The sequence below is a fragment of the Rhamphochromis sp. 'chilingali' genome (assembly GCF_963969265.1).
Source record: "Rhamphochromis sp. 'chilingali' genome assembly, chromosome: 16".
Classification (NCBI taxonomy): Eukaryota; Metazoa; Chordata; class Actinopteri; order Cichliformes; family Cichlidae; genus Rhamphochromis; species Rhamphochromis sp. 'chilingali'.
This window is the reverse complement of record NC_137943.1, coordinates 19,936,271-19,960,805: the sequence shown is the minus strand read 5'-3', so window position 1 is coordinate 19,960,805 and position 24,535 is coordinate 19,936,271. Positions and strand designations below refer to the sequence as shown.

At 43.0% G+C, this 24,535-nt stretch overlaps 3 protein-coding genes across 4 annotated transcripts; 1 reads left to right on the top strand and 2 right to left on the bottom strand.

The window, feature by feature from the left end:
• Nucleotides 1–408: 408 nt before the first annotated feature.
• Nucleotides 409–7,036, bottom strand: ube2v2 (ubiquitin-conjugating enzyme E2 variant 2). Its single transcript, XM_080861429.1, has 4 exons — nucleotides 6,943–7,036; nucleotides 1,701–1,849; nucleotides 1,486–1,611; nucleotides 409–1,290 (listed from the first exon to the last, which is right to left on the bottom strand). The coding sequence occupies exons 1-4, from the start codon at nucleotides 6,956–6,958 to the stop codon at nucleotides 1,144–1,146; spliced, it is 438 nt and encodes a 145-aa protein (XP_080717555.1). The 5' UTR covers nucleotides 6,959–7,036; the 3' UTR covers nucleotides 409–1,143.
• Nucleotides 7,037–10,547: 3,511 nt separating this feature from the next.
• Nucleotides 10,548–16,984, bottom strand: mcm4 (minichromosome maintenance complex component 4). 2 transcript variants are annotated; one of them, XM_080907953.1, is made up of 17 exons: nucleotides 16,901–16,984; nucleotides 16,076–16,144; nucleotides 15,822–15,980; nucleotides 15,574–15,737; nucleotides 15,389–15,490; nucleotides 15,201–15,296; nucleotides 14,934–15,029; nucleotides 14,299–14,437; nucleotides 13,987–14,207; nucleotides 13,748–13,868; nucleotides 13,224–13,483; nucleotides 12,622–12,987; nucleotides 12,401–12,528; nucleotides 12,101–12,308; nucleotides 11,773–12,001; nucleotides 11,385–11,518; nucleotides 10,548–11,102 (listed from the first exon to the last, which is right to left on the bottom strand). In XM_080907953.1, exons 2-17 carry the CDS (start codon nucleotides 16,137–16,139, stop codon nucleotides 11,007–11,009), a joined length of 2,583 nt encoding a protein of 860 aa, XP_080764079.1. In that variant the 5' UTR covers nucleotides 16,140–16,144; nucleotides 16,901–16,984; the 3' UTR covers nucleotides 10,548–11,006. The 2 variants fall into 2 exon arrangements, with proteins under 2 accessions (XP_080764079.1, XP_080764080.1); XM_080907954.1 differs by having other exon boundaries at nucleotides 16,076–16,141; nucleotides 16,901–16,982.
• A 6,016-nt stretch (nucleotides 16,985–23,000) lies between these two features.
• Nucleotides 23,001–24,457, top strand: cebpd (CCAAT enhancer binding protein delta). Its single transcript, XM_080861310.1, has one exon. It carries the CDS (start codon nucleotides 23,239–23,241, stop codon nucleotides 24,118–24,120), a length of 882 nt encoding a protein of 293 aa, XP_080717436.1. The 5' UTR covers nucleotides 23,001–23,238; the 3' UTR covers nucleotides 24,121–24,457.
• The last annotated feature ends 78 nt before the right edge of the window (nucleotides 24,458–24,535 follow it).

Sequence of the window (24,535 nt, the reverse complement as noted above, 5' to 3'; positions counted from 1 at the left end):
GCTGTTTGAAACTTCAGGTCCTCTTGACCTCATCTCCTTCTAATAGCACCAAGCTGCTGATTAAATATTTGAATTAACAAGCAGCCTAATAAAGAGGCCTGTGCGCGTAGATCATCACAGCATCTTCTTTAAACACTCCGATATGCTCATTTGGTTTATTAAACTTTACGGCTAATCCCACAGCTGCACAGAGGAAACCTTGCTTCTGCTTCTCAGAACAGATAAAAAGCTTTTTATTATTCTAACTGGCACAAGTGACTGCAGCGTGGTTTGAACCGGCTTTCCCACGGCATAATCCACGAACTGTGTATGTATCCGGCTGTTTAGAGGAAGCCTATTTGTCTGGCAGGGCCCTCTGGTGGAAAAAATAAAAAACACTAGGTGTGGGAGTCAAATACACGACGAGCCTTTTTTTGCAGACAGTGATTTAATTTGAGAAAAATCACAAATTCATACACCTGCCATTTCCACTAGAAGTTAAATGCAAGGGTTTCAGAACCGAACAGGCTTCAACGTCTGTTACATGTCAAAGAGCCGCAGAACAGAAACATATTGGTATCGTGTCAAATACAGATATATATATATATATTTATATATATTTATAAAAAAAAAATCTTTCTTACCTTGTGACACTACTTTTAGACTACAGCCACAGTATTCAATATTCAGCGATCTGCATGATATTTCAAAGAACCTGCTAAATTTTACTAACATCTCAAAAATGTGGCTTCTCTTTGACTAGGTATTAGTTACAGAACATGCCTTCATACCCTTCCCCCAATCTTGCCTTTTACTTCAAGCCATTTAAACAAAAGTACTGGGACTCTGGTACAGCCTCAATGTGGCATCATGCTTCCCTCTTCAAGCCTACTCAAGCTGGAACCGGTCAAAACACAAAAGTCATTGTCAAAGAAACTTTATTATAGGCAGATAAGTGTGGTCTTGTAGTCTTTTTACTATCTATTCAGTGCTTAACTGCAGGGACTTTTTTTCCATTTTTTTGAATGAGCTATGTAATAAGAAAGTCCAATCTTGCTCTTGCAGACGATACTGTTGATGTGCGAAGTGAGCCTCATGATGATTTTACACAATATTTCTAAGAGAGTAAGGTTTAAGACAGAGGGTCGAAACAATCCATTACGATTAAGTGCTGTAGGTCTGTCCTTCTGGTGGTTGTGGAAGCTTCATATTTTCTTTGGACATCATTAGACGCCTTAACTCTTGAAGAACAATTTTAATGGTATAAGAATTCTGCCATTTTGCTAATATTGGTATGCTACGTGAATCCACCTGCGAGACAAAAGGGGAGAAACAAAAAACAAAAAACAAAAAACAAACAGAATCAGTCATTGTGACAAGACTGCTGACAGTGAGTTATTGCACGGCTCGCATCACAAAGCTGCGAAACAATTTCACAACTCCCGAAATGATAGAGAAGATAGCGAAAGCCATACATAACCTTGACAGATCTGTGATGACACTCACCGTCCCGTTGGAATTATTTATCCCATTCATGCTAATTTTTGTTACAAATCTAACGGTCGGCGCTGTCTCTGGGTATCTAGGTCCACATTCCACTTTCAGACTGTATATCCTGTTCTCGTAATTGGTCTGAGGAAGAAAAGAACAGAATGGCTTTGGTTACGGTGTCTAATATGAATAGCGGGCAGTGTGTTCATTCACGAGATTCCCGTGCTTACTCTCGCTGGTCCGATGATCATGCCTGTCCATCGTGTGAGAGTCATGTCTTCGTCATCCTCCAGGCCCCAGCTGACTGTGCCGTCGCCTTCGCCCTTCTGGCCCTCTTCAAGCTCTTCCAACAAGCGAAAATTGCGTGGGACTTTAACTCCTAAAATAACAGAGGAACGAAGAGAATACGAGGATCGATTTAAAGGTGTTTGCATGGCCAAAAAAGACAAAAACTAGCCATTCTTTAATGGGTTGAAGAGATTATGAAACTCTCGGCTGATAACAGGACTTAAAATAATTTGTCTATTGGTCGATGGCATTCGTTTTCTTGGGCTATTTTACTTAGACAAACACAAAATCCCCATTGAATCTTTCAGCTCTTCATCGTGCCATCTGTGAACAGCAAAAACACATCAGCCAACGCAATAAAGTTGCGTCAAAAGAAGCAACTATGTGGCAACCAGAGGCCACATGAAGTCAATGACATTCAGCAAAGTCAGCCAATGACAGGCAAAATAACTGCTGGCAAAGTGAAATGTACATTCCCGAGTTACATCAGCAACTTTTTTTTTTTTTAATAAACACTGTCTACCAGCGAGGACGAATGATACTACTCACTGACGTATGACAGTGTGTCAAATAACGTGGAGGGTTACCCAGGCAACTACTGCCTAGAACAAGCCCTAGCAACAGCTACAAAACCACTACAGTGAGACGTCAAGGGACACATTTTTATAACTCATCCAGCTGGATACTATTTAAAAAAATAAATAAATAAATAGTCGCGCATAAGACAAAATTTAAGGTCATTGCCTAAAAAATGTCCTCAGATTTTGAGTCAAAAAGGCAAGAATTTTGAGATATGCGACTCAAAATTTGGAGTTGGATGTCCCCGTTTGTCCTCGCTTTTTCAGGAATGCATTAACTCAGGAGTGACATTATTCCCAAGTCGAACATCAGAGTTCCGAGGTATCCTGAACAATAACCTGAGCGATAGCGGCGTGGCTGCTCTAAATGACACATGTCCAGAGCCAATCAGCGTCGCCAGGCCTCATCCACTACTTCAGAGTCATTAAACTAAAACTCTCCACAGCATTGGTGCCTTTTGCAGTAACGCATTATCTGACTAATATTAAGGCTTGCTGCATGCATAACTGGATCGTTTATCACACATATCCTCAGGAGGCAGTGATCTTAGGACTAGAAATCGCTAACAGGAGAGCGAACAGTAGTGAGGCTCAATGAAGTCATTGTTTTCTATAAGTTTAGCTTTCACGAGATTTGTTACTAAAGAAAAAACTAAAATATTCATAAAGTATAAACAGATGTGTCCATAACAGCTGGTTTAGAGCTGTAATGATCACCTGGTTTTATGGGAAAGCTGCATTTTGTTATGTAACATTTGTCACCTACTGAAAATCCTACCAGTCTGAATTTGCCTTTTGCTGCTTGGATGCAAATCACTTTTGTTGACAAAACAGTTTTAAAATGCCGATCTGAAAACGATTTTCACTGTATGACAATCTACAGGTCAAAAGATCAATTGCCTGACTGAATATATGGCAAATTAATTGGTACAGCGCACGAAGCTGAAACAATTAGCTGACCGGCAGGAAAATATTCAGCAGCCACCACTCTGATAATCTGCGGTCTGCTTTTTTCCGTTGCTAGTGTTTCATGAAAATTTGACTTCACACTTCGGATCAAAACATGCAATCCATGTACAAGAGTGAAGCAGTTAAATGTGCGTAAAACAGGACAAGCTGATACAAAAAAATAGCTCGGCAGACCGCGGCTCACAGTATGTTACGTTCACCTTCTGTGCCTCGAATTTGATACCTTGATCAGAAGTCACTCGCTGAAGACATGCGATGCCGCGTTAACACTGAAGCTTGAAATATATCGGCGCTTTGACAGCTGTTTGGAAATGGTCACGAGAGCTGAAGCACATGGGCCTATACTGCTGATTTTTAACACCTGATTCAGAGTAAAATCCATCTTATGACCAGCGTCTTAATATCTGGGCCGATGAGAACATCGCTCAAAACTCTTCAACCCAATGTTTGGCTGCTCGGAGAGGAGGGTATTCGTAGGGGGGCTGATAAGTTGGCATAAAACACATAGCCTGACAGGCACTCAGCAGACTGTAAATGATGAACTTCTTAGAGGAGCGGTGGCTGCGCATACGTGAAACTACTCACGATCCTAAAGACAAACCAGCAGAAAGGGAAGTGAAGGGAGTTATTTTCTTCAAAAAAGAAAAAAAAAAAAAAAAAAAAAAAAAAGACCACATGCCTGGAGCGGAAGGCGAAGAAATGTAATCTTTCATTTCACCTCATGGTCAGACTTCAGAGATAAGTTTTAAAGAAAAAAAAAATATCAGCCCTTCATCTGAGACTGCAATGGCTGACTCTTAAAATGTCTCTGCTCCCTAGAAACTGTTGAAAGATTTCAGTCATTGCAGAGACACCGATGTCAACAGGACTGTCTGTAATAGGGCTGTGCGATATGACCAAAATCTCATATCCTGATATAAGACATCTATCATCCCGATAACAATATAAATCACACAAATCTAACATTTTCTGTAAATTCTGTGAATCTCAGGCAGCTCGACTTGCGTGAAGTGTTTCCAGCTGGGCGTCGCGTACCTGGAGTCGAATGTTTTAACCGATGCATGATACTATACATTTTTAGACATAAGTTGTAACGGCCGCCGTTTTCTTTGTGAGTATTTATTACACGGTGTGCTGCGGGGAAAAGCCTGTTCTAACGTCTGAGTCTAAGGTTTATTTTTTAGCACCCGATGGCTCTTTTTCGCTTCTCATCCATAAATACTCTGCATACTCTTTCACGTGATTCAGTTTATTTTGAAAAGTCTCAACAGGATCTTGAGCTTTATTGTGAAAGGTTTATGTGGAAAATAAGTAAGCCACACGCAGGGATTTTACCGTCGTTGTTGCTAAAGACAACGCATAAAAACAGGCGCTTGTCCATCTGTAGTGTGGTTATATTAAATATAAGAGAAAGAAAGAACTTTAAGAAATTAATATAGCCACTACAGTGACCATCAAAACGATGAAAAAATATTGCCGTAAACAGTTTATTTTGCGACACCACGAAACAAACGATAGCATAAAATGAAACGATAGACGTTTTTATATCGTCATCCGATATATCGTTAGCTTCATAGCATAATTGCCTAAGTCATTTGACTAAGTCAATGACTTAGGCACTTATGCTATGAAGCTAACGATATATTGTTATATCAAACATCCCTAGTCTGTAATAGCAACATTATAACTGATTGAGAAAATAAATGACAAGTTAATTGACTAATAACGGAGTTGAAGATCGTCAAAAGATGCTCAGAAATTCTAATGTAAGACGAGGAAAAAAGCAAGACATTACATTTATATTCACTGTGAATGGCTTTTTTTGTGCAATTTGTTTTATTAAACAAAAATTATTTATACCTTTCTGTAAATACTTAGCTAATTACAAAGTTTTAGCTCTGGGAAAGAAATTAAATTCCCAATGGGAAATTTGTTGTTTGCGTTTTCTGGTAATGGTCTGTTTTTCAAATGGAAGATGAGCCACTAAGTGCAAGGTTTTGGTCATAAAACATACTTTGTTTGTTTGCAAAAATTCAGCAATTAAAAATGTAAAATACTGATTTATCAGTCAATATTATCTACATATACACACACCAGGGTAAAGTTTAAGTGAAAGAAAGATTAAGTAATAGAGCACAGGAGCGATCTTGAAATGTCAGCTGTGCTAAAAACAGTCAAGAGGAGCAAAAGAAGAGGCTCTAAACCAGTTACCAGCATTTTTGTCTGTATTGCTAATTAAAGATTATTCATTAACACATAGATACGGACACAAATGCGACTGGTTAATATCAGCAGACTGATTCATCAGCTGGTCTCCACAACAGCACGAGCCGAGTTGGTGACTGTTGGTCTATCATGTCAGGTTGGTGCAAAGGCCACAGAATAAAGGATCGGCTTAGTAATGAGTGTGTTCGCCACATCCATCACAGTCCAAACTGAATGCTAGTTTTGTTGCCCTCACCTGTCTGACAAGTATTATCAGTTGCAGTCACGGTTAAAGGTAGTGCTGCAATTCAAATTAAGAACTCGACTGGAAGACATCTAAACAGCTCCCCACGTCCCCACATGTGTGTCGTTAATGGGGCAACTTAAATCTTTCTCTACTTCGCTCCCTTTTGCCGTTTCGTCTCCGTTATGGTTGCTTAAGATCTGCACAAAAATAAAAGCCGTTTGCTGCGACTTGCTATTATTCATTTGTTTTGTCGTTCAGGGCGTTTATTTTGCAAGTTTGAAAAGCCACGCTTCCTGTTGGAGCGCTGAAGGCAAGCACGGGCCCCGACTACTTGCTGAAACAAAGCGTGCCCACTACAGCGGTTGTAGTTAATCGATCTGGTGCTCGACTATCTTCCCCGCCCTACACCTGCAAATACCCACCTCGTGTAAATACAATACATTTTTTACCTAATGGAAAACGGGTTAAACAAAGGCGTTAAGCGTGCCACAACAATAGCGAGCAGCGTGCTAATGAAAGCAGAGGCGGAACTGCTCCCCACATTAAAACATTTCCGATACCATTATGTGTACTGCCGTGTGTGATGCTTCATGGAGAAGCTATACAAAATTTCTCATAAAGCATGTTTAACTGTTCGGTTATTGTGCTTTTGTTGCTATTTAATCACAAAATACGCGTTTACGACATTCATATGCGATAAGAATATTCCGATCAAGCTAGCTGGACAAAATGGGAGTGAGTGCCGCGCGGTGCTGGAATATTCTAGTCGCTAAGTTAGCTTCACTAGCTAATGCCATCTATGGTTGTTTGCGAAACACATTAACAGAAACCTACAAACCAAATCAAAAATTTATACTGGATTTTTATAGCTAACGTTTGTTTCACATGCACGGTGTCCGTATGGGCCACAGCGAAGACCACCTTAAGCTATTTCAGCTAACTCACGGGGCCAGCTAGTCACTCCTTCGCTATATAGCTAGGGTTAGCCAACACACCAGTTCCGTGACATAGATGGCTCCCGTGAGGCTCACTGCTTCATCGACTGCAGTAAATTACAAATCAAAGCGATTTCATAAACCTCTCTCCTAAGTAAAAAGTCTCAGTGTCGTGACTGAAATAACATCGAGGCCTCGACTTGTGCTGCACATTGCGTCGCTGTATATGTTAGTTTGAAGACACACAAACCTGAGGAGGCCGCCATCTTCTTCAGCCGAGTCCAGAAGCACACAGATGTGTGACATCACGGCGGTTAAAAATCGGGCGAGCAGCATCACACCGGCGGAGAGCGGCATTGCACGCTGCTGACAGGCTGTTCGCACCTGTCCACTCTCACTCTCGTTCCATTCTTTCATGTTTCATATCGTCAAACTAATTTCAGTGTTAGACAAAGGTAAACACAGCAAATAAAAAGTAGTTTTTAAATGATGATTCCATTCATTAAGGTTACAAAGTTACTCAAACCTGCCTGGACTTAATCCTGATTACTGGTTGTGGCACCCTTGGCAGTAAGAACTGCAACCAAGCATTTGTAGATACTGGTAATGAGTCTTTGACATTGCTATGGAGGAATTTTGGCCCACTATTCTTTGCAGAATTGTTTTAATTTAGCCATACTGTAACCTTTTCATGTATAAACAGCCTGTTTAACATCATGCCAAATCTGGACTTGGTCACTCCAAAACCTTCATTCAGATCTTCATCCTGCTGCATAATCCAAGTACACTTGAGCTCCGGGAGACAAACAGATGACTGAACAGTCTCCTCCAGGCTTTTTTAGTAGCGTTGTTTCTGAAGTACCATAGTAGCCCCAGACCATCACACTACCACCACCATGTTTGACTGTTAGTGTGATGTTATTTTCTTTGTTAGTTTGTAACAAAGAAAATGTAACAAAAGCTTCCCAGAAGTTCAGCTTTTGTCTCATCAGTCCGCATAACATTTCCTCAAAGGTCTTGGGAATAGTCACCATGTTTTTTTGGCAAATGTGAGACGAGCCTTTGTGTTCTGTCAGTTATTTGATTGTATCGTCAGAAGACGGCTGCATTTATTTGTTAACTTGCTTCGTGTGGTTCAGATTCTGTGCTCTTACAGTAGGCCTTTAACTTGCTTGGTACCATCCTTGGCCAACTGGGGCTGAGGGGCATTAACGATTGGAAGTGTTTTTACATTCAGCATATAAAAGAGGGGCACAGCTGGAGTTTGCAAACCAAAGCAGTGGCAGGACTTGATTTAGAGTCATGAGTTAACCTAACTGGTCACAGTCCAAACTCCATGTGTTTGGACTGTGAGAGGAAGCCATGCAGGGATGGGGATCATGGAAACTCCACACAAAGCGGCCTCAGCCAGCCAATGCATTCAAACCCAGGACCCCTTTGTTGTGAGGCAGCAGTGCTAACCACTGCGTCACCATGCTGAAATTAAAGTTAAGACTAAGTCAGTGCAGCTTCTTTTTGATTAGGATTAGAGCCTTAACAACTTCACTAACAGATTTAATATAAATATGTGCAGGCTGTATTAGTTTTCTATCATACCCCCATACTTTGGACATTATGACCGACAAAAACTATCATCTTTTTCTGGTAAATTTCAGCCTGGTTTCAGCTGACAGCTCGGCAGGTTAGGATTTTGCACACGTCACACATCACCGTTCAAAATTAAGCGAGCATCTCCCAAATTGTCGGGCTTTTGACCTTCTTAGACAAAACCTCGTCTGCTGATTTGTAGAGTTCAGTTACATTTAAAACAGGATGAGAAGGGTCGGATATTTCACAAAACAAAAGATTTATTTTATTTTTGAAACTTTAAACACACTTTTGTGGATAATACAGGTGTCCATTCCAGGTCCAGAATTTATGCAGGTTGCACTGTTAGAAGGAAAGAAACAGTTAAGCTATCAAGAGCAGAGATCTGAGAGATTCGAGACACATCTGGCTTAACTGCATCTTTTCAGTGGTCAGGTTATTGGATAATTTAAGCTTACAGATCTGGATTAAAGGTTTTTCTCCCTCCAATATCTTATCCATTTATTTGGCTAATGTCAGACCTGATAAAATTGGACTACAATAAAAATACAATAGCAAAAAACATACTTTTTACATTTATAATCAGGCCAGAGATTAACTGCTAGAGGATGTGCAGCAGATTTGGGAAGCAGATGAAGTGTGGTCACAGATAAGACAAAATGGTGGATGTAGCTGGTCAAGTCACCCACTCTCATCGCTGACTCGGATTGCTGCCATGTAGCTGTAGTTGCTATAGCAACACATCATTCTGGCTCCAGCTGCAGGTGTACAAACTCCGGGGTCTCCGCCATAATCTGAGATAAAGCCACAAAAAAGAGCCGCTTGGCACGTCCGTTTAAGCATGATTTTATACGACAGCAGGCTCTCGCGCTCATGTTTTACCACTTCAACCCCCCCCCCCCCGCTGAGTAGGTCAAACTAACTTTTTTTTAAATTCATGGCTCCGATTGCTTCACAGATATTGAGCTAAGCCAGTGTGAGTGAAGGACTGCACCAAAGTGCCAGGGAGCACAAAAGCAACAGTACACTGAACACTGGGACAGAGAGTCTGACTACATTTATTCTAGTTTGGGTCAAGATAAATGAAAAATGGTTGGTTGGTTCTAGTTTTGATGATATGGCACAATGCTACCAAGACCAAAAGTTCTTAATTGAAAGCAGAAATGACTATCATACATTTTGACCTTTGGGGAAAAAATGACCTAAAATAGCCACTCTTTCTGAACTAGCCATCTAGTTTTGATTAAATTGGACTCTCCTGAATAATCAAAGTATGAAAGTCAAATTAAAATGAAATTATGATTTTGACCCTTTGACCTCAATTCTGACCTTGGACCTTGACCTTCTGGGAAATGTCTGGGAAACTCAGAAATGCTTGGAGAGTATATTTTTGAAGTCGTTTTAAACCATACTCAATTATTCATGCACCAGTGAAATGCTTTCAACATTTGCATTTCCTCTGCTCGAGCCCTACATTGTTAAATGATAAAACGGGTTTGGTAGTGGAGACCATCATAGACAAGTAGACACATGACGAGACCAGCATGTCTACATGTCATTATTTAATGGTTCACAATAAGTCTCTGTATACTTTTATCACTTGTTACATAATGGAGGAAAACTGCATTACTGTGTAGAGTGGCCACACACTGATCATCAGAACAAGGAAGAGAGATGCCTCAAGTGACTTGTAATGTGGTGTGGTTGTTAATACCGTTTCAAAAACTGCTGGTTACGAGGATTTTCCCACACAGCCATCTGTAGAGTGTACAGAGAACGGTCCAGAAGAGAAAACATGCAGTTCTCTGGGTAAAAATACCTTGTTGATACCAGAGGAGACAGCTTTGAACTAATAGGAAGGCAACAATAACTTACATGATCACTCCTTACAACTGAGGTATGCAGAAGAGCATCTCCAGACCCATGGGCTATAGCAGAAGACCACATCAGGTACAATAAGAAAGAAATTAAATTGGAAAAACATGTAATAAGTCAGTTTCTGACATGTGACTTGGATGATGGGGTCAGTATCAGTGTAAACACGAAAGCTTGGATCCACCCTGCCTTGTTTCAATCATTAATCACTGGCTCACCTGCACATCAGAAGCCTATTTGGCCAGGATACTGGAAACTGGAACAAATCTCAGTCCATTTACTACCAAGATTTACCCAGTAAAGTCAGCAGTAGGCTCTTCCGCATAGATGATACAGCTAGCAAACAACTTAACATAGAGAAACTGGTGAAATATGCAGGTCAGAAGTAAGAAACCTTTAGTGAACATCATTTTATTTATTCTCTATAAACAAATAGTCAACATGAGCTACTCAATCCAAAAGAAAAAACACAAAATAAGTTCAAGCTTGCTTTAACAGTTTCTTGAAGACAAAGTCTGCGATTATAATGTACAAGTTATCCAAAGAGCTTTTTAATCACAGCACAAAACAAGTTAACAAAGAAAATAAGTACTTTCAAATATGAGCTCTTTAAGTCAACACTGGATGCAGTTTTTACACATTCCTATAAAAACTGCAACAGGAAACCAGCGTTTAATGAGTCATTGGGTCCTTCTGAATCACCAATCTGGGGTGCTATAAACATCTAATACACCCAGATATTCAGCACATGCTGGTTCGGTTAAACAAATACGTTTTTTTACAGCACGAGTAAAGAAGTCGACATGGGATAGGATTTAAAATTAAGGACTGTACATAATTGCAGGGTGTGCCTCAAGCAAGGAGACGAACAGTCTTTCCAGTGACTGTCAAGTAATCCTCGTCAGCCAGAGCTCGCAACGCCTCGTCGAACAGCTCCTTAGTAATCGCCTGCAAACGGGGCAAGACAGGAGGAAGCCATTAGAGAGGAAGTGATGCAAAAGTGCAGCAAATACTCAGAGAGTGCAAACGTGTCGACGGCTACTCTGGCTGAATTTTGTGATATTTCAGAGGATACGGAGAAATGTTAGAGCTTAGCTTTTGTTCAGTCTAATGAGGAACGAGTGCCATGCTACAGCCATAGCGATCGCCATCTGAAGAGCTGAAATCAAACTGATATTTGAGCTTTGACTTCATGCTGGCTTAATAAAAATAAAGATTTAAAAGACTCACAGTTTCAGACTGTCCTCTGAGGTCATCGAGCAGCTGCTGGTATTTCATGGCTGGCGTCTTCCCTTTGGCCTGGATCAGCTTCTTCAGGGCCTGGGCTACCTCCTCCTTGCGCTTGCGTGCTGTGGCGCTCATGCCTGTAATCAAGCAAAGAACAATGCATTGAAATGCAACTGCAGGACTGAACCTAGAGGTTATTTGCATAATTAATCTGGGGTTAAAAAGTTGTCCTATAAAGAGGCCGGAAAAGCCCAAGTGGCACCTTCACAATGGAGAAAATGGAACTAGTATTTCAAAGCAAGGCCATTGTAAAATGAGCCTGACCCTCATAAAGTGCATCTTTAATTTCTCATGTCAGCACCTTTAGAAATACATTCACTGTCTTCCGTACCTGTTGTCAGAATAGAGATGTCTACAAATCCTGTTCTAGGATCTGTGGCCGACTGTTTCAAGGCCTCTCGGTGCAGCCGCTTGGCCTCCTCCACGTCAATGGTCTCCACTTTCTCGGAGAAGCGTACCTTGGCGTGGGCCTCTGCCAAGCGGATCAGGGACTCCAGCTGTCTGGGGTAGGCGGACACCATCCCACGGCCGCTGCCTATCTTTCTCATGTCAACATAGGCCTGCGGATGAACGTAAACAAGGTCAGCTACATAGAACTCTAAGAATTGACTAAAATGTTTGCTAAAAGGGTTAAATTAAGCCACAGAGTTTCCACAGACCTCAATGAGGGCCTGGCTGGCTTCTTCGCTCAGTCTTGGGTTGATGTACGTTCGCGCGTACGCGATGTAGTCCTTCAGCACGGCCATGTCCAGGAACTCTTCCTCCATCTGCTCCTCGGTCTGGTAGTAGAGAGACACCAGGTGGTGAGCCAGCCTGCGGTCGTAAGCCTCATCCTGGGGATCCAGCATCAGGAAAATGAGGTCGAATCTGACGGCGCAACAAACACAAAGTTACGTTTAGTTTGCAACACAGCAACATGTGGATCGGTGCATCGGGAGTTTCAATGCAGTGATGTTCACCTGGACAGGAGAGTGTGAGGCAGCTGGATGTTCTCGATTGTGGTCTTTTTGGGGTTCCACTGGGATTCCACTGGGTTGGCAGCAGCCAGCACGGCGGTGCGGGCGTTCAGCTGGCAGATGATTCCAGCCTGAGGGCACGAAAACACAAACGCCGTGAGACCGAAAGCTCCTTCCGTTTGCGTACTTCCAAACGATTACGTATTAAACGTGGTGACATATACCTTTGCAATGGAGAGGGTCTGCTGCTCCATGACCTCGTGCAGCACGGAGCGCGTGTTGTCGCTCATCTTGTCGAACTCGTCGATGCAGCAGATGCCGTTGTCGCTCAGGACCAGCGCGCCGGTCTGCAGCACCAGCTGCCTGGTCTCTGGGTCCTTCATCACATAGGCGGTCAGACCCACAGCGCTGGAGCCCTTTCCTGACGTGTACTGGCCGCGGGGCACCAGGTTGTAGACGTACTGCAGCAGCTGGGACTTGCTGGTGCCGGGGTCTCCGCAAAGCAGGATGTTCACCTCGGCACGGAAGTTCCCGCGGCCGGTCTGACTGAAGTCCTTTCGAGTGCCCCCAAACAGCTGGAGCAAGATGCCCTGGTACCAGGAGACGGAGAAAGAGACACAATCGAATCACAACTTTAATCTAAATTCATCTTCAACCAAAACTTTTATTAGGGCATTTCTGCATTTCACCTCTGCTTAAAATGTTCTTTTTTTAAAAGCTGCAGCAGAGTGACCGATATGCAGGAAAGAGGGCGTGGCTGTTGTGGGCCTTTTTGGCTATGTGATAGCCAAGTGTTTCCACCTTAACAAGTAGCCTTTGGTCTTACCTTTTTGATGTCTTCATGTTCGTAGATGCTCGGTGCAAGGGCAGAGGAGAGGCGTTCGTAGACGTCCGGCTTGGCTGCGAGCTCCTTCAGGGTCTGCACGCGGTCTTCGGTGAAGAGCTTCTGCTCGGCCTCTTCGTCCAAACCGTGCAGGCGCTTTTCGTCTGTCTTGCGGAAGTGGATGGCATCTATGTGAGTCTTGTAAACCGACTTCACGTTGCTCTGGCGTGGGTTAACGCGCATTGGGACGGCTCTGTAGATACCTGCACAGATGACAAAGGCTGTTAGTGATCCGACCACAACGTGACCTTCAACGACCACCTTGCAAATTTTTTTTTTTAAAAATGCTTTAATTTCATGCCAAACACTTTAAATCCACCTGATGACTTTCTGCAGCCAGGAGCTGCCCCCTGCTGGTCATTAGAAATATTGCAGCTCAGCTCTTGCTTCCATTTTCAGCCCCATCTTTTACTCTTCATACAGGTCATCATGAAATTAATATTATCAAGATATTAAAGAAATCTCACCAGTGATGTTCACCCTGTCTCCTGGCTGCACTTTGTCAACTAGATCGTTGTGAGCGTAAACGATAGTCGTGTGAGGCGTCTGACCGGCCGGCATGTCTTCGGGAGATTCCTGAATTTTTATCTGTTGCGAAAGGAAGAACGGTAAACAAACAGTCGCCATGACCTCCGCAGCAACACATCGGCGATTACCATCCGTGTATTCTGAGATAAGGTGTCGCTGACTATGAGCAAACTCTCACCATCTGTTTGTCTGAGAAGACAGAGCGATTGTGAATCAACGCCAGGCTGTGGGTGGTGTTGCAGTGGCGACACACAGCCGGCTCGGCGATGCGCCCGCGATCCACCTCCACGCGGGTGCTGTAGGCGCACACCTGGCACTGGAAGAACGCCTCCTGCATCTCAGGGATGAGCTGCGAGGTGCGGATCACCATGCCGCTGATGGTGATCAGCTGATCGATGTCTGTGGAAGAAACACAGAAGTTGACACCTCACTGTTTACAAAAAACAGAAGACAACATGGGTCCCGTAACACGTGTGACGTCAGTTCAAACCTTCTGGGTTCAGGCTCCTCATGCTTTTGGTTTTCACGGCGTTGTAGGGGCGTACTTGGATCTGATACTCAAGGAAAGAGTCGGGGAAACGCTCGAAGAAAAGCTCGTTGACCGCCATGTCAAAAGTTGGGATGACTTCCTGAAAACGACATAGTTAACTCCATTAATACGCAGCCAAATTCCACAGAATTTCTTCCACGGAAACAGGGAACGATTTAATCTTTAACAGAGTGCAGATGCCAGTGGTCCTGTGGATAAAGTGACTAATAATATTATAGATGGATATAATAAAAATGTAAATAAACCCCTCATAGAACAAAAAGTAAAATTTGCTTCTGTATTTGTCTTTGGATTCATTCACCTATCCATTTGTTTTCTATATAACCTTGTTTGCGTCACATTACACATCACTTCTCCCTTTGCATTTGCATCCACTTATTTTAGTTTTATTTATTCAAGACATCACCGTATGGCATTACTTCATTATAAAAATCAGAAGGCCGCCATTTCACTCATCAGGGGCTCAAGGTTTCATCCTCTGTTTAATCCGTACTCACGAATACACCTAATGACGTAATAAAAACAACAGCAATGAAAAAAAATAAACAAATGATGGCAGATGAAGCGAGCTTTACCTGTGGGTAGCAGGTGAGCTGTCTGTAAAGTTCTGCATCAAAGGACTGCACGTGGCGGCAGTTCACGTTCATCACAGGATCGCCGACGACGCTGATCTGTGGGACGAGAGGAGAAACATTGATATTACGTCTTTGAATGCAATCCCGCGCAACCGCCTCCTCCTGTATTGTCTCATTTCTTGGCTGTTGTTCATCATTCAGAAACACCATCGTGCAGTGCGAGTCTGACTTAAAAACGTTTGGAGCAGCAAACAATAAAAATTGCACCTCCTCCAGCTTCTGCATGTATAACGGCTCGTTCAGGTCCAGACCAGCGTTCTCATCTTCAGTGGAGGTCGGGTCAACAAACCTCTGGAGAAACCTCTGGAAGCAGCGAAACGCAAAGCATGCCGATGTTAACTCATGGACTCCCTACAGGACATTTATTATGGGATCTAGCTGACTCGGCTTCATACCTGAAACTTTTCCTTGCAGGTGCCGACATTCACATCAGTCCCCCAGATCACCAGCCTCTGCCCGGCGTTCGACTCGCTGGCCACGGCGCCATCTGCGCTCGGCTGAGAGAAGATAGCGAATAGTTAACTTCTGAGGGTTCAGGCTTCATGTGAGCTCAATACATGACAAACACAAGGTTACTGACCGGCTCAGAGTGAAGATCAACTTGGGGAGCCTTCCTGACTGATCCCAGATCAGGACGCTGCCTGGCTGGTGTGCCCCGCACTCCGCTCCGTGGGGTTCCCTCAATCCTGGAGCTGGGAGTCCCGTACATCAAGGGGGAGCTCATGTCCACCTCGTTAGGAGGCACTGTTAAAAGGAGGCAGATTTATAAAACAATTTAAGAATCCAAACTTGAGTCCACAAGACCACAACAACTCAAACATGTCATACCTGAAGGTCGGGGGCTGGAGAGCAGAGACGTGTCCTGGGGTGCTGCAGGACTGAGAATGTCCGTGGCTGGGGAGGTGGGCATCGGCATCAGGTCCCCGGTGGAGGAGTCCTGACCTCTGCGCCGCTGAGAGGGAGGCGAGGTGGGGTCCTCACTGCTGGCTAAAATCGCACAGACACGAAGAAAAGTAGGCAACGGTCATCATACAATCACAGGAGGTCCATATGCAAAAGGATGGAGCAGGTGGGGAACTTACGTGTAGGTGGATTGGTGTTCCTTCCACGCTTACGGCCACCAGGGGTTGAAGCTGGAGAAGACATTGCTGCTGGGAAATCAACAAAAGGTGACACTCAGTAACGGAAATGTAATAACACTTACATACTGTCGCTCTGGCTGTAGGACATCACTGATGGCTTCAAGTTTGACTGAGCATTTAGAAAACTGACATTCACATATGTGGCTGGCTGAAAAACTTTAACTATTTCCTTTTTGTTTTATTAGATCTTTTTTCAGTTTTGTGGAGAAAATGACATGAGATGGATATAAACTGAGCAGCCTGCCTTTCGCTGCTTCGTTAACAGCCCGGTTACATTTACATGCAATGAGGTAATATTTGATGTAGCACAAATAACCTTGTGTAACAATTAGTCCAAGGTTGGGGCATGAAACAAACCAACTGTTTTTCCTTACATTTGGTACTTGGATCTATGTTATGAATGCGTGCTTGAATCGCTTCCAGATATCAGTCAAACAGCACGAAAAGTTCACTTAACTATACAAACAACACTTCCGGCGCGCTGATGTGCTACACTGCGTGTCTTTTTTAGATGTTTTGAAGTGTCTTATTTTCACTAAAGCACTAACTGCATTAAACCCTCGACCTCCATTTGACATGTGGCTGCAGAGCACACAATAAGCTGATCCTCGACTGCGACGATTTAACATTAAACGTCAGCGTAAAACAACAAAACACCTTCGTGCACGTTTAAGTCAACCTGATTAACGTGTCACGCTCTCACGAAACCACCAAAACTACAGATGTAATAAGCTAAAAAATATCATTATATACGTCTCTTCTTACCTCTTCTTGTGTATACGTCCGAGCGGAGAAGATGTGGCGCGAAACTGCGGGTGACGTTATTTTCGCGGGGAACTTTGGGCCAATGAGAGGCTGGGATTGACTTTCTTTTCTTTCCGGTCGATCCCTTCACCGAAAAAGGGGGGTTCTTGTTCAGCGTTTACTTATCCGGCTTCAGTTTAGCATCTTGTAGACTCAATAAACAAACAGATTAAATAGGAAATAAATAAATAAATTTACTTTTAATTTTTGATATGTCAAATACGATCTGCGTTTCCTGTGCGCTCATGTGCTCCATCAAACCCTCAATCGATTTGGTTTGGCCCAGCAGTAAGAGACTTTTTTTTTGCCCCTGCCCTAATCTTTATTGTAACGATGCAAACGACACGCAAGTGTGAAACCGCCTCCCAAATACTAAATGACAGCAAATCCGTGACAGGCTACGGATGTAAAGATGTAACATTTGAATTAATACAACAGCAGAAGCTAACCGGGAAGTACTATTCACCCTCTTTTCCTACTCTACATGTAGGATGTATGTTCACCCGGTTATGTTACAGCGGTGGTTGTAGTGGTTTCACTACAGGTAGAGGTACTCATGTATGCCAGTGGGTGAGAAGAAACAGCTCTCAGTATGATGAGGTCCAGCGCATCCCATATTTCTGTGTTCACAGTAATGCACAGAAGTTTGTGTACACTCATTGTGGCCATGACTGTCATGATGATTTGGGGGTTTTATTGATTTCTTTAACTGATTTTTTCCCCCTGTGTTGAATGATTGTACAGCACAACTCTTTAATGGCTCCACATGCAATCACTTAAATCTTTTTATAACTGGTGCTGAAGGTTCTGCAGTGTCTTTTGACTCAACAAGGAAAGGGTGTATTAATTTCCCATTGTCGATTATGATCGACTATAAGTAGTTCATCTCTCCCAGCATTAAATTGATTTATTTAACAGCACTCATTGGATTGACCAATACTCAGAACAATAGGAAAGTCCAAGGAACTCAGTGAAAATCCAAGAATGAGATTTGCAGATTTCCACAAGTTGTGAAGGCTTATTGGAGCCATTTCCAAACAACTGCAGATTCCAGGGTCATCAGTTCAAACTATTGTAAATAAGTATGTGTTATTCAGATGTGTCAGTTCACCAAGGTCTAGAAGAAAACCCTTAATTGTCACCCCCAGATTACAGGAAATTGGTTAAGATTTTCAGGAACAACCCAGAAACCACTAAACGTCAAGCCTGCCAGCATTACTGCCCACAGTGAAGAGATTTTTACATCAGCATCAGAGACAATGCTGACCAACAGAGAATCATTGATGGCTACCAAAAGCATCTGGGTGAGATGCAACTTGACATTTGACCAAATATTAGTAGGGCTGTATAGTATATCTGAGTCTGTATATATACATTGGACCCTGGAAAATGAACAACTCAGAAATCATTAAAAAACTCAAATTCACCATGACATCAATGCCCATGATGAGCATGTGCAAACTTCTGACCACAGTTGAGACTCGTGGATGTAGAGAAGGAGGAAATGCAGAGGTTCGGCGTGACAGAGGAAGATGCTAGGGACAGGGGGAGATGGAGGCTGATGATTCACCGTGGTGACCCCTAAAGGGAGCAGCAAAAAAAAGAGAAGCCTAAAAATAATTTGAATAATTTTACATGAGTTTAATACATTAAGTCATGTCATATAAAACCAACGACTACAAAGCATCTGCACTTTTTGAGCTGGTTAAGCAAGTTTATGGCTTTGATCATATTAGCACTCTCACCTGTATCCTCTCCATGAAGCACAGATTCAGATGCATTCACGTAGCTTTGATCTGCTTCACCCACAGTGAAACAGGTGGTGTACTCTGCACTGAATCAGCTCCACCCTGACCAAGGAGAGGCAGAACTCCATTCTTCAGAGACATGCCCCACCCTCTGGTTTGTACAACATGCAGCAAAATAACGACCCCAGAAACACCTCAAACTCTACGAGAAGTACTTGCACACTAAAGTGTAAAGTTGAGGATTTTGCTCCACAATCACCTGAACAAAACAAAGTTTCACTCACAATTTCAGAGCTTTGAACCCCACTCTTCCCCCTTTCAAAAGAATCCTGAACAGAGATATTTGAAAAGTAAGAGGACCAAATGTTTGTCCAACTTCAAGAATGACTTTGCCACCTACAATACTATGTAAACCTCTCAAGTCATCTCTTTTTTTCCCCTCCAAGGATCCAAACATGTGGTCTGGAGCAGCATTTCTCCAGGCTTTCTGGAAGTCAGCGAAGGTTTTTCTTTGTATTTGGGCTACTTTTTCACTTATTCTCAGTAATCCCGGGTTTGAGGTTCACCTCATTTTGAGTCAAGTTATCGTACATCATGACCACAGTTTGCTCATTGGAGATGCCATTCCTGTGGACAATCTGGTAGGGATGGTAAGCACTGGTCGGCGCCTGTAGTTGTACCAGCTGTTTGAGTTGGCCACTGCTTTGCGGTGCCTTCCTCCTGGGTGGGAAACCCATTAACAAGCCCAAAAGTAAGACAGAGCAGAATAGGACAGACCAACACATCTCCTTGCCTTCTGTGGTATTCGTTTTCTAAAACAACACAGGTGGCTCTGGCTCAGGTGGTAGAATGGGTCATTTACCTCTCGGAAGGCTGGTAAATCAATCCCTGCCTTCTCCATCCTGCAGATACTGAACCTCAAGCTGCCCCCAACAACATTCACATTTTCCAACATTCACAAACACACTCACACTGGGTGTGTTTGTGAATGTTGGAAAGTGCTCATGTATAGATAAAAGGGCTGTATGAATGTGGGTGTGGTTGGGTGAATGCGAGTTGCAATTGAAAATGTTTTGATCGCTCAACTGAGTAGGAAGGTGCTATAAAACTACCACCCCATTTATCATTTAAGTCCAGTCTTTGTACCTGAACATTTTCAGAGGAATGCTTTTTGTTTGTTTGTCTGTTAAGCGTCTTCACACTGATCTATGAATCATTCATGCGTGGAAAAAAAACCCTAATTCAAGAGATGAATGAGTGTCGTGCCTACATATAACAGACAACTTAGTAAAGATTAAATTTTCATTTGTATCTTTAAGCACTTTGTTAAAAGTAGCTTGTCTAATTTCTTCCCATTTGTTTGAATTAATCTATGAAAAATAACATAGCTTGACAATGTGATTCATAAAGAACTATAAGCTGAAAGCCCTGCGGTGTGCAATGCGTCCTTCAAAAAATCTGAGGAAACTGGATGAGTGGAGGACAAAAGAAGAAATGGAAGGCCTAAGGAATATCTATATCAGGTGAAGAGTTTCTCAAAGTTAAGTCCTGAAATAGAGAAAAAGACCTAACACAGGACCTGAGAGATCCAGCTCTTCAGTTGATCCATCTACTGTTCACTGATGGCTCGTCAGAAGCTTTCTCAGAAGCCATTCTTGAGGAAGGGAAACGGGGAGAAAAGGCTGAGGTATGCCAAAATACACAAGAACTGGACTGAAAATCAGAGGCGACGGGTTGTTCAAGTAGATGCAGCAAATATTAGCAAATATTAAAGATTTGTTTCAAATCATCAGTAGAGGTCAGCAGAGAGCTACAAGACTGAGTCTCTGCAGTTATCTGTAAAACACAGTGGAGGCTCTTTCAGTCAGTGGTGTTGGAAATCTTGTGAAAAGTGACAGAATTATCAACGTAGAAAATTTCTGTCAGATTTTGATCCACCATACAACAACATCTGGCAAGCACCTGATTAGCAACGGCTTGATTTTCATCATTACCCTAATGATCCCAAACACACTCCCAATGCAGTAAAAACATAGCTCACAGACAAACACACAAGGAAACACTATCAGTCATGGACTGGCCTTCCCAGAACCTGGACCTCAACATCATTGAAGCAGTGTGGGATCATCTCAACAGAGGACAGAACAGAAGTCAGCCAACATCCAAAGAAGAGCTTTGAATGTCCTCCAGGAAGCCTGGAGAACTATACCCGAAAGCCAACCAAGAGAGTTCAGCTGTGTTGAGGAATAAAGGTGGTGATACTAAATGTCGACTTTCAAGCCTGTTAGAATTGTACAAACTTTGTTTTTTCTTATATGCTGTATTCCATTTATGCTTGCACGTTTCTGTAAAGTACCACAAGTGTGATTTCCCATTTTCCTAGCAAACTATGAAGAAGTGAGGAGAGACTCAATACTTTTTCACAATTCCTGTTAAATCCAGAATCTAATTTAAAATCCCTCTCCTCACATACATCCTCTTTAAGAATCAGAGCCCATCTTATCTTAGAGATCTCATGGTACTGAATCACCAATAGAGCTCTTTGTTCTCACGCTGCTGGCTCACTTGTTCCTAGGATATTCAAAAGTAGAATGGGAGGCAGAGCCTTCCGGTTTCAGGCCCCTCTTCTATGGAAGAGGGGCCAAAATCCCAGTTTGGATTTGGCCTCTCTGCTTTTAAGATTAGGCTTACAAATTTTCTTTGATAAAGCATATAGTTAGGGCTGGATCAAGTGATCCCGAATCCTCCCTTAGTTATGTTGTAATGGGTTTAGACCACTGGGAGCTTCCCATAATGCACTGAATATTCCTTCGTCACTCACCTTTTTCACTCACTATGTGTTTACACACTACTCTGCATTTACTCATTAGTTATTATCAATCTCTGTCACTCTTCTACAGCATATCTTTTATCCTGTCTCCCTGCCGTTAAAAGGGAGTTTTTCCTTCCCACTGTTGCCAAGTGCTTGCTCATCAGATTACTTGTGTATTATTATGGGTTCTTTATCTTACAATATAAAGCACCATGAAAGCACTGTTTCTGGGACTAATAAGAGTGTGTGAGGGTGACAATAAGTGTTACTTAAAATATCTGCAGGTGCAAACGGGGACCAGCGTGTGGCACTGTTTCCATTTCAGAAAGGCCAATGAAAGAGGACAAATACTGCAAACTTCCGAAGCGGAAAACATTGGAACAATTCCCAGAAGTATCGCAGTAGATATTTGATTTATGGATAATATTCAAAATATATCTATATATGTAGAGACAGTTGAAAAAAAAAAAAGCTTTAAAAGTTTCGGCACATCTAATTCGAGGCTTTCTCGTTCACTATAAGAGCTGAATGAGTGCTTTACAATGTAAAACTATTTGAAGCATGTTTAGCTCCAAACCAGCGCTGACTCTGAGCGCTGCTGGGAACTGGTTTGTGTCAGAAAGTTGACTCAACTTTTGAAAAGTGATTAGAGACGTGTGCTCCCCCTTGTAGTTTCAAATAATTGTTACATGAGTTGCCACACATCTTTATGATGTAACAGCATATAACTACTGCCACTGCAGATTGTGAATGAATGTCTGTAGGATAAATGGGTGTAAGGAAGGCAGCCTGTGGCCTTCGGTTTCTGCTGGTTTCCCCTCCTCTATAACACCTTTTGTTAACTTGATCCCAGAATCGAAACTTAATCGCAAATTAGAAATGACGTGATATAAAAACTGAACTATGAATCTGAACTATTATGAAAGTCTATTTAAAGCTAACTAGAGAAAAATAGGACTGTAAGATTGTTTGTTTCAGTGAAATTTCTCCCACTTTTACACTGTTATTACCTATTATTAAACTACCCAACATTATAAATAGTAGCTAAACTGAGCTTTACTATAAAAATAAAGCATCGATTAAGAATCCAATCATACATGATATTAATATTGATATTATGTATTGTTACTTTCATTAAATACTTTAATTACAGTGTCCGGGTACTTGCAGTATGTTTTAACATGCTATGGAGTATTTTTCTTGCTTCTTATACTTCAGTAATATTCTGAGCACTTCCTGCGCCACTTTTTATCTCTGCTGTGAAATGAGTGCTGGTCCCAAACAGCCAGAGCCGAGCCTTCACTATGTAAACAACTCTGCACCATTCATACATCATAGTAAGAAGTGGGTGGCACGAGCAGCACGCCCCTCGCTCCTCAAATGGGAAGTTACGGTGCACCACGTGACAGCCTTCTGGACTTGACTGGCTCGTGAAAGGGCGGCGTGTGTGACGTCAACTGGTGCAGACGATACAAAACACTGCGCGAAAGTAGAGCCGCTTCAGAGAAGTGACAAGAGGTGTGTTAGGGTTGAAAGGGACGGGAGCCTGACAGTCAGCACCCAGGGATAAAAAGCCAAAAAGTTTTTTAATATCGCAAAAAGGGAGAAAAGCGCCTGCGCAGAAAGAGAAGCCGCAGCAGGATTATCGCGCTGCAGAGCTGTCACACCTGAGGGGTATCTCTATAAGAAAAAAGTTTATTTTCTCTCTAAAACCCACGTGGGACAAGTCAGCAGGGTTCATGTGTGACATATACAGCCTGGACTCGCACTGCGTGTCTCCACAATGCAACATGAGCTGGTCCATGGAGCCTGCTAACTTCTACGACAGCACCAAGCTGGGGGGTCCGCAGCAGGGGGTCTGCAAGCCGGGCAACAGGAGTGACGGCCCGGCGGAGGACGGCACCATGGTGGAGCTGAGCACCACCCCCGCCATGTACGACGACGAAAGCGCCATCGACTTCAGCCAGTACATCGAGTCCATGACAACCGTGCCAAACTTGGAGCTGTGCAACGATGAGCTCTTCCTCGACCTGTTCAACACCGTCAAGCAGGAGAAGGCGGATTTCCACAACATGCAAAGCTCCGGTCTGCCCGGTGGCATGCAGCAGCTGTCAAACGCCTACACAGCAGAGAGGAAGACGGACGGCGCGCTGGGGAAGAGCGCCTTCAGCGCACCCATCAAGCAAGAGTCCGATTGGAGTGACAGCGACATGTCTTCATCCCTGCCTTCCCAGATCGAGACCTGCGCGCAGACCTCCGTCAGCCTCCCCACGGGGCAACCGACCCCGCCGACCACCCCGGAGCCAGTCTCCGCCGTCAGCTCGGCCAAATCCTCGCCGCGTAAGCTGGGCAGGGAAAGGGGGAAGAAGGCGGTGGACAGGTTCAGCTTGGAGTACCGACAGAGGCGAGAGAGGAATAACATTGCAGTGAGGAAAAGCAGGGACAAAGCCAAAAGGCGCAACATTGAGATGCAGCAGAAGCTGATTGAACTGAGCGCCGAGAACGACAGGCTTCACAAAACCATCGAGCAGCTAACTAGAGAACTCACCGGCCTCAGAGAGTTCTTCAAGCAGATGCCCAGCTCCAGCTTTGCGGGCTCCACGAGTGCAGAGAGCCGGTGACAAATTCTCGAACTGCTTTGAACTGAACTTTCAAGAGACATACCTCAACAGACACTTGTTTTTTGTTTTTCTTACCATCTGTACCAGATGTATTAAGCTTACCATAATGGCACTGGAAAATATGATGCTGCCATATTTTTGTGGGATTTTTCCCCTGTATTAAATTATTTTACCACTGCATTTATGTGTTGTTATACCTGATATGGTACCTTTTTTTTTTTATAATTCCAAACTTTCTATAAGAGCCAGAGCATGATCTTTTATATAGTTTGTATGAAACCTTGAAAAGTTTGTTTTTGTTATCTGTAATAAAAACATTGCTGGAAAAATTACAGAACTGCCTGGTCTGTGGGTAATCTTTGTGTATCATGATTTATGCTTGAGGAAACTGACACAAGAAGTGCAACAGGAAACA

Bases quoted from the DNA above. Each gene is read 5' to 3' on its own strand.
- cebpd (XM_080861310.1), top strand. From the start codon at position 23,239: ATGTGTGACATATACAGCCTGGACTCGCACTGCGTGTCTCCACAATGC.
- ube2v2 (XM_080861429.1), bottom strand. The intron at 1,612-1,700 runs GTAAGCACGGGA...TTTCTTCCTCAG, and splicing joins TGATCATCGGACCAGCGAGA to ACCAATTACGAGAACAGGAT. The intron at 1,291-1,485 runs GTGAGTGTCATC...TTTGTCTCGCAG, and splicing joins TAAATAATTCCAACGGGACG to GTGGATTCACGTAGCATACC.
- mcm4 (XM_080907953.1), bottom strand. From the start codon at position 16,139: ATGTCTTCTCCAGCTTCAACCCCTGGTGGCCGTAAGCGTGGAAGGAAC. The intron at 15,491-15,573 runs GTCAGTAACCTT...ATCTTCTCTCAG, and splicing joins TTGATCTTCACTCTGAGCCG to CCGAGCGCAGATGGCGCCGT. The intron at 14,208-14,298 runs GTTTGAACTGAC...TTTCTTCCACAG, and splicing joins GAGGAGCCTGAACCCAGAAG to ACATCGATCAGCTGATCACC.